General features: G+C 42.3%; 1 protein-coding gene across 1 annotated transcript; it reads left to right on the top strand.

Moving 5' to 3' along the window:
• The first annotated feature begins 344 nt into the window (after nt 1-344).
• On the top strand, nt 345-9,325 carry LOC119963710 (cryptic protein-like). Its single transcript, XM_038793023.1, has 6 exons — nt 345-536; nt 627-685; nt 811-975; nt 3,963-4,077; nt 4,866-4,972; nt 8,653-9,325. Exons 1-6 carry the CDS (start codon nt 514-516, stop codon nt 8,772-8,774), a joined length of 591 nt encoding a protein of 196 aa, XP_038648951.1. The 5' UTR covers nt 345-513; the 3' UTR covers nt 8,775-9,325.
• Nucleotides 9,326-9,625: the final 300 nt, after the last annotated feature.

The raw sequence follows: 9,625 nt of genomic DNA, 5'->3' as shown, positions 1-9,625 counted from the left end.
TGCAGAGCGACAATCTGCTCCCCGATGGATCATGTTATACCTGTCCTCGAGTGTGGCTGCGAGTGCGGCAGTTTCCCAGCTGAAATCTGCAACTCCCCAAAACGTCACCGCAACCAGCGGGACATTTGATCACATCGGCCTGTTGTTGGGGCGGTGCAGTGTGAAACCTTCCTCCATCCCCAACCCCTCCCCTCCCCGTAATGTGTCCCCTGTCAACCCTCAGTTACAAAATTGAGCAATCCCAATTGCTCAGAACCTTCTGGTTTAATGATGCCGCATCTGAACGACGAGATGCTAAACACCGAGTGGTGAAAAATCTGAAATAAAACACTGGAAACCCTGATTCGAGCCAGGAGGCGGGTATTCGGGGGTGCCCGGGGTTTACCGACAGCTGAGGGGGTGGCAGGAGGTGAGAGCTCGCCGTGAGCGGCTGCTGCTGGAACAGAGCTGGTGAAATTGAAGCGGTTGTTGGATTTCAAAGCCGTGCGCCGAGGAGGAGGAGGAGGGGGGAAAATGCAACTTGGAAGGACCTCTCGGTAAGTGTTGGACGGGGTCAGATCTGCAAAGTTTCGGTGTCGAGCTGTGGTCGGGGGAATTAACTCACATTTTCCTATATTTACAAACAGTTTTGAAAGATTCTTCTCCGTGGTGCTGTTCACCTTGCAGACGGCAAAGATCGGGGCTGGTAAGTGATGGACAGACACGGTGATATTTAGTGGCTTGGTAACTGCTGGCCAAAGTTATTCACTAAGATTGAGTCATTCCTTTTGGCGGTCCCCGGGAATACCCACGCGGATGTGTTTTGGTCAGTTTCAGGCTGTGAAGGTGAAAACTGTGAAGGCGGAGACACTTCAGAATCGGCGGGGGAAACCCACGGTTCCGCCTTAAACAATTTCAATCAGTTCAACAAACAGGCGGAAGAGCGCAAGTCTGGACGCGGCGGAGCGATCATCCCCTTCATTGGACTGACAGACAGTAAGTAAGAGCAACAGACCTGAATACAACTGTACAAAGTTACAGCATTTGGAGATTGTTTGTCAGCCACTAACCACGCATATTTATTAAATAACGGCAACCGATCACGTCTTCATTGCTGGAGATATTTTTATAAAATTAAAAACATTGTTGGAGGCAAAGCTACAATGCCCGGGCAGAAATCGTAAACTTGACCCGAGTTCGGCAGTTCCCCTCTCCCACCCGTAATGAATTAAATCTTCAATAATCTCTCCTCGTTTCTTTAATCCTTATCCAAACAATCCAGCCTTTGCTAAGTAAACATACCACACTCATTTGCTTTTATTGCCTCCCAATCAAGGACTACCCCTGCTGGGCCAGGGACGACTTTCAGAGGAGAGAGAGCATCCATTCTGAATTCAGGACCATAACTGATAATAATCCAAAAATATATCATATCTACATAGAAATTTATAGAATAGAAAGGAACTTGCTATGGTCCCAGTTCCCCAGTAGGACAAAAAGCATTCCTATGAATTTCGCCTATGGGAGGCCTTGTGTGAATTTGACTTTTGAACATCAGGAGGCTCTTGAGGTTATCCACTTTTTGAGAACTTGCTGGATCTGGAGTTGTCCGACTTTTTTTTTGTCTTCACCATAGAACCGGCTTTGGCCATGATAAAGTTTAATTTAAATATGCATATCTGAGGGGTGATCCCCAGTAACTGGTGTTGCTATTCTGATTCAGAAGGTCCCCACCCCACCAATGAGTTAACTGCGAGGAAACAAAAAGGTTTTGCGAGTGCCGTTCATGGCCTGAGGGTATCCCCAAAACATTTCACAGCCAGCCGCTGAAGTATGTTTGAAGTGTAATCGCTGCTGTAATGTAGGGAAAGGCAAGTTGCTCCAAACAGTCCAATGAGATGCGTGATCAGATTGTCGCCTGGAGTTTCGTCCGTACTTGCAATCCAGAAGCAATCAAATTACGGACCTTAATAAATCATGCAGTTTTAGCTGTGAGTTATGCTCACATCTGCTGTACGCCCAATTATCCTTGCTATTTTGTTATCTGATCGGAGTAATCCTTGCCCACAAAGGTGACCAGGCCTCTGACCCTCAAATGCGAGTATCCTCCAATTGTAATAAAAACAGCAAATGCTGGATACATCCAGCAGCTCTGGCAGCAGGTGTGAAGAGACAAACAGAGTTGATGTTTTAGGTCACTGACCTTTCAGACAACTTTTGAATTGAAATTTTTAATTTTTAAGGCAGTAACTAGTGTTACCAGGAAATAACCTGGTGTGGCTATTGTCCCATTACACCCTGATTGTTTATGTTGATTAATGCTAATTTTAATATTGGGTGGACTCTGATGAGATTGCCAGGATACTTGGATCCAACTTGACATTGATAAAATAGGCATTGTTTCAGGTGAAACCTTTGGTTTTATGTCCAAGGGAGATCTCCAATATGTTTAGTGTTGTTGGTTGAAGGATAAATTTTGGTCAGCACACCAGTGGGAACTTCCTTGAATAATGCCTTGGGGTCTTTTCTGACAAAGCAGATGGAGCTTCAGCTGAACATCCCATCCGAATATCACCTCCATCAGGATTGCACTGAAGTATATATCTGCATTATGCCTTCAGGTTATTTGGGGCCTCACGGTAGCATGGTGGTTAGCATCAATGCTTCACAGCTCCAGGGTCCCAGGTTCGATTCCCGGCTGGGTCACTGTCTGTGTGGAGTCTGCACGTCCTCCCCGTGTGTGCGTGGGTTTCCTCCGGGTGCTCCGGTTTCCTCCCACAGTCCAAAGATGTGCGGGTTAGGTGGATTGGCCATGCTAAATTGCCCGTAGTGTAAGGTTAATGGGGGGATTGTTGGGATACGGGTTACGTGGGTTTAAGTGGGGTGATCATTGCTCGGCACAACATCGAGGGCCGAAGGGCCTGTACTGTTCTAGGTATCTGCAGTGGGTCTTGAACGCACAACCTTCTGATTTAGAGCTAAGAGTGAGACTATCAAGCCAGGGCTGACACCAAAGAGCTCTTTAGAAATCTTCAGATCACTGAAATTTAAACAGCCAGTGAGAAACGTTAGTGCAAATAAAGCTAAATTACACATGTGCTTTGTGAACCAGAGTGCAAGGGATGTAGTCTGCATGTTACATGGGAATTGTTTGAACTAAATTTCCTAGTTCACCAACAGTAAATATTCATCATGACATTTTCACAATTTTGATGCTCATAGTTTCTTCCTTCCTAAAAAGGAGTCCCTGGCCCCAATTGCTCGTCTCAATATTGGTTTATTTGACGCTGCAGAGCATGACAGCTGAACACCACCCTGTCCTCACTTAGCTTTCACAGATGTGTGTTTTCATCAGTATTCACCAGATTTGATTGGCATATTTTTCTGTATCTGTCCAATCAAGTGCTCTGGGGGAATTTGTAACGACCCTGTGAATGCATTGATGCAATTTTCCTGTCATCTGAGCCAAACAAATGTCAATGTGAAAGTACCTATAATCTGTAAGCCTCATTTCCACATTGTATATTACCAACTCAGCCATTGGGTTCAAACTTAAACTAGAAGTGTTTGCGTAAATGTTATATATACACATATACAGGGCAGCATGGTGGCACAGTGGTTAGCATTGCTGCCTACGGCGCTGAGGACCCGGGTTCGAATCCCGGCTCTGGGTCACTGTCCGTGAGGAGTTTGCACATTCTCCCCGTGTCTGCATGGGTTTCACCCCCACAACCCAAAAGATGCGAAGGGTAGGTGGATTGGCCACGCTAAATTGACCCTTAATTGGAAAAAATAATTGGGTACTCTAAATTTAAAAAAAAGTATATACACATATACAAACCATCAATAACATCTCTTAAATAAATCTTATACCTGTGTTAGCTTTATCAAATAGCTAAAATATCCACTTCAAATATTGAGATAAAGGACTCTAGTTTTGTTTTATTTTTCAAATGGTTTAGAATCTATTTCTCTTTCTCCAGGTAGCAGGTTGAACAGGAATTGTTGTCAGAATGGAGGCACATGCGTACTTGGCAGTTTCTGTGTTTGTCCTAAATATTTCCTGGGGAGAAACTGTGAATATGATGAACGCATCAGGTAAGATCAGTTGTGCTGCCTGGATTTAAGAATTGAAATCATCCCAGTTTCTCACAGATGAAGTTTAAGTGAGTCTGCTGGCCAATTGGATTGGACAGCAGCTTCTGAGGGCAGGAATTCCGCCCTAGTGAGGGGCAGAGGTCCCACTGTTAGCCAATTTAGCCCACCCTCAGTCTTAAAATAGCCTTCGGTGTCTGATCTTACTTAATTTACGCTCTATGTAATTGAAACCTAAAATTTGCTAATAGTGGTATGTTTATAATTAAAAACATGCCTTTGTAATGTATATTGATTTTTAGCATTAATACGGCTGAATGCCTCTAAGTGATCTAATAGCCTGTTTGGTGGCTCAGTGGATAACAGCAATAGATCTGAATGCCTAGGTTTGAACTGAGTGATCTGACCAGCAATTTTATTCTACAATTTATCCTTAATTGTCCTTGGCTAGGGAGGAGAGAAATAACCAGGGCTATTTGCTTCTGACTGCTATAAAGCTGGTTCTGTTGGAAAGGGCATATGTGTTTGTCTACTGAGGAGAAGATCAGGCTCTGGTGTAATGTTTGCTGACAATTGCTGTTTGGGCTTATAGATTATACAGGCGATATGCATGAGGTAGCCCAGGACTACCCCAAATATGAATCATACTCCAGCAGGAATCGGTCTACAGGCAAAAAAAAGGAAGGAGAAATTAGTTAACATCTTATATCCTGAGAGGTAGCCATTAACCTGTATCAAGTAGTTATGTATAGGTAGTTTATACTGAATAGTCTCCTTTTTATTTCTGACAGGAACTGTGGCAAGATTCCTGAGGGAGCATGGATACCCCAAAATTGTACTTGGTGTAGATGCAGCTATGGAATTTTGCACTGCATTCAGGAATCTCACAATGACTGTGGTGAGAAATATTCAATGTCTTGTAACTTGGGTCTTATAAAAATTTCAGTGTAAAATTGTATAGTAGTGCTAATAATATACATTACCAGGGTAAACAAATATCATTGCTCCATGAAATGATCAGAATCAAGCCATCAGTCTTCACGAATAACTAATGGATGTCTAACTTCTTATAAGTAAAAGGTTAATCTGATTATAAAGCTGGCTGGTCCGAGTGAGCAAGTGAGAAAGCTGTTGATGGTAGAAAGCTTGGCTTTGATTATAGGGAAGCTGTTATTCATTAAAACAGCCTCACCATAGGAGGAAATATTGGTCTTAGAGGGAGTCCATTGAAATGAGGATGAACCTTTGGATGAATCGGCTTGTCTATAATGAGGGACCGTGTAAACAAGTTAGATTTATTAGAGATGAAAGGAAGATTAAGATGTAATCTGATTGAACTGTTTAGCATAATTAAAGGAATTAACATGGTAGAGAGGTTTGATCCTTCCCCTAGTAAAGATCCAGAACAAAGAGTAAAGACCTAACATTTCCAAGTGTCAATGGTGGGGAATCTCACCAATCATCATCCCAGAAGTCAGAAGCAGCACAATACTTGCATGTATTTGGAAAATATAAACTATAAAATCTTAAATTCACCCACTTCCACTCTAATTTTAAGTCATACAAAAGGTTAGTAGTACGGAATGCACTGGCCAGAGGGCCACTGATGCAGAATTGAAAGACGATACTTGCCTGACCATAAATATATTAATGGAGGGTTGGGATTTTAAAAGCTGCAACACCTTATCTGGAGAAATGCGCTTGTCGGCCTTATGGCTAAGATCAAGCCTAGGATCAAGCATGCGATCAGGTGCAATGCCTATTCTTGTCACCTTGGATCTAGTGTGTCTCTCTTGTGGGGACGGTGAATTGGATTCAATTTGAATTTGAGTTGGTTTTGGGAGCAAGTAAGGAGATGGATTCAGGACTTTCCCTGTCCACTCTGCATTGGCTTTGTAACTGTGAGAAAGCAATAACATTTTTTAAAAAAGGACAATTCAATTGATGAATACTGTATTAACATGAATTCTGTGCTAATGGGGTTCTTAACATATTCTATTTTCAATTTCTTATATCTATTATTCACTTTCAATAACCTGATATAAAAGATATGAACATATAAAACAGGAGCAGAAGTTGGCCATTCTAGCCTGCTCTGACATTCAAAAAAAATCACGGCTCATCGGTTTGTGATTTGAATTCCACATTCCCATTTACCCCCAATAACCTTTGATTCCCTGGCCTAAGAAGAATCTATTTACCTCCACCTTCAAATTATTAAATGGCCCTACCTCCACCGCCATTTGAAACAGAGTTACAAAGGCACACAGTCCTCTGAGAAAAATATTCTCCTCATCTTTGTCCAAAAAAGGGAAACCTAATTTTAAAGCAGTGCCCAATAGTTCTGGACTCACCCACAAGAGCAAGTATCCTTTCCCCATTGAGACCATTCAAGATCTTATATACTTCAATCGGGTCACCCCTCACTCTTCGATACTCCAGTGAAAACAAGCTTAGTCTGTAAGGATGGATTTACAGTTAATGGGGCCCTGTGCTCACCTTCATTTTTGCCCCCCCCACGCCAACCGCAGGCATCCCATCCCCCCAACCTCACCCATCCCCACGTACTCTCGCGCCCACAGAGCGCAGAAGCGGAAGCCACAAAATCTATTTAATACTTCAAGCTTTGTTAAGTAAAATGTCAAACATTTTTGCTAACTTCAGAATCTTACATCACCTTAATTTTTCTCTGTTTTTGACTGCCAGGTTGATAGTGCCACTTCATATTGCTAAAAAAAACTTATCTTGATTTTAGGCAGCTAATAAAGTGCCTGAAAGAACTTGCGTTTTCACAGTAAATCCCACGCTTTTATTTAAGTTCTGGCTCTGCAAAAATGGGATCCATCTTCGAACTATGAAATTGTGATATTAATCATGGATTTCAAACAATACCCACTCTACTTCTCCCCCACCAATTACCCGCTCGCTGCAACATCCTCACAGACTCCCTCCCTACAACTCCCTTACAACTCTCCCTCCATGCGACCTCCTCGCAAACTCTACCTTTCCTCCAGCTCCCTCACAAACTCTCCCTCCCTCTGAAATCGCCTCACACACTCTCCCTCCCCACAATCCTCTCATACACTCTCTCCCCTGAAACACACTTACAAACTCACTTTTTCCCCACAACCCCCTCACACACTCTCCCTCCCCCTCCAATCCCCTCACAGACTCTCCCTCCTCTGCAACCCCCTCACAATCTGACCCATCATCCACACCCTCACAGTCTCTCCCCACCCATCATCCCCTCACACTCTCCCATTCCCACCTTGCTCACCTGGGGTCTCCGAGACAAATGTAGGAAGTAATCAGCCTCTGATTGGATGCCCTACTAATTGCCTGGCCATGTTGATGTGCACTCCAGCTGACTGCGAGTGTTCCAGTACCGGGTCAACAGCGGTACAACAGAGGGCCTGCCAGTGCCTAAGCATGGTGTGTTTCATTGTAAATCCATCCCTTCCAGACTTGTCAACCTTTCCTCATAAGACAACCCGCTCATTCCAGTTATCAATCTAGTAAACATCCTCTGAACTGCCTTCAACATATTTAGGACCTTCCTTAAGTAAGGAGACCATAACTGCACACAGTATTCAAGATATGGTCTCACCATTGCCTTGTATAACAGAAGCATAACACCCTTATTTTTATGTTCAATTCCTCATGTAGCATTCCATTGGCCTCCTTAATTACTTGCTGTGCATGCATGCTAATTTTTTGTGACTCATGCACTAGAACACTTAGATCCCTCTATACCTCGGAACTCTGCAGCCATGCTCAATTTAAGTACTACTCTGCCTTTTTATTCTTCCTGCCAAAGTGAACAACTTCGTATTTTCCGATGCTCCATCTGCCAGATTTTTGTCGACTCACTCAACCTATCTATATCCATCTGCAACTTCTTTGTGTCCACTTCACAACATAGTTTCCTACCTAATCTTTGTGTCATCGTCAAACTTAGCTACAATGCCTTTGTTCCCCTCATCTAAGTCACTGATTTAAATTGTTAAAAGCTGAGGCCCCAGCACAGACCCCTGCGGACTCCATTTATGCACAGTTGAAAAGGACAACACAATTCCTGCTTTACATAGCTGCTTGTGTAAACTCAGCCACGTTGGGAGTACTACGTTGTCTTCTCAGTAAGTCTTAAACTAGAGAGGAGGAATTTGGACAAGATACCATTCTGCTGAAAAGACTTTTCTCAGCATTCATTATCACCTTCTGGAATTGAGGGTCAAAACCTTTCAATAAAAAAGAATCCTGGCGATTTTCTGCCATTTTTGTGGGTCATTCCAGGAGACTTTACTGTCCTCCAACAATAAAACATTGAAAATTCTGTTACAAATCTTCTAACAACCAAACATGAGTCTTTGCCTTCTACTGGACTTTCAGGCAAAGTGGCGACAGAAGGCAAACATAATTGTAAAGAATAATGCACAGCATTTGCAGCCTGGAGCTCCATTCACTCAACATTATATGTAAAAGTGCACAAAGTAACACAAGCAAGTTTACTTCTATTTGATACTTAGGCTGGAATATTAGTTCCTACGTGCTTAACCTTTCATTTCCTTTATACTTCAGATATTAAAAGAGACCAAAAAGAAGATCTCAGATATTACCAGTTACTCTCAGATGGCTCCCAGCTGCTACCAATGAGATATTTGCTGCTGCCAGGGATATTCCTTACTACTGTATCATTTTGAACACAGTGTGTGTTCATAACGAACTGGAAACACACTGTAGTACATTTAGTTATGTTCTGGGGAAATGCAGGGAATTTATTCCTGCCTGTGAAAAGATACTGTGAGTTAATGTGCAAAATCGATTTGTGGTTTATCTTCCAGTGGAATTCTCCAGTAATTTTCCAATGCATTGTAACGGTTTTGTCATGAAAGAAAAATTTATGAGAGGGAAGGAAGTCTGCCTGTGCACCTTTTACGTAAGGCACAAAAGTCATATATCACAGTAGATGGGTCAGTAACTGTACCAAAAGATGGGAGTGTTGCAATGATACAATCGCACAATATTGCATATAGGGAATTGTTCAAAACAGCCTTGTGCAGATTAAAAACGCTACAGTTTGGTGTGAGTGGTATCACTATTTTCCTAGTTTTATTGTTCAAGGAAGTAACTTGTTAAACTGTTGGAAGTTGCCTGTCAAAAATCATTTTTTTAGAGTGTTATTTAAGTTGTAAATATTCCTGTTGTAGGTATGATATTTCATAATATAATAATAAATCTATTTATGCCAGTATATAATTGCTGTTCAATTATCTGTGTTTTATTGGTGATCTGGGGTGGACACAGATCTATGCTTCTGACAAAATCTGACCACGATTTTGCCTTATAAGTCACTGGAGTGGTTTTCCTGATTGTTATTAAAATAAGTTATTATTGCCAACATCTATTATAAATATGAAGGGACAATTCTCCTCTGCAATCTCACCTAAAAGCAGACAATGGAGAATCTCAGAAAATCCATGCAGTCAGGCTTAGCTTTGCCTCATTGCTCAAACAGCTGCCTACCCCCAGGAAAACAGTCACTGTGTGTATC

This window comes from Scyliorhinus canicula, chromosome 3 (genome assembly GCF_902713615.1).
Source record: "Scyliorhinus canicula chromosome 3, sScyCan1.1, whole genome shotgun sequence".
NCBI classification, from domain to species: domain Eukaryota; kingdom Metazoa; phylum Chordata; class Chondrichthyes; order Carcharhiniformes; family Scyliorhinidae; genus Scyliorhinus; species Scyliorhinus canicula.
Note: the sequence above shows the minus strand (reverse complement) of the source record. Positions and strands in the feature narration are given on the sequence as shown.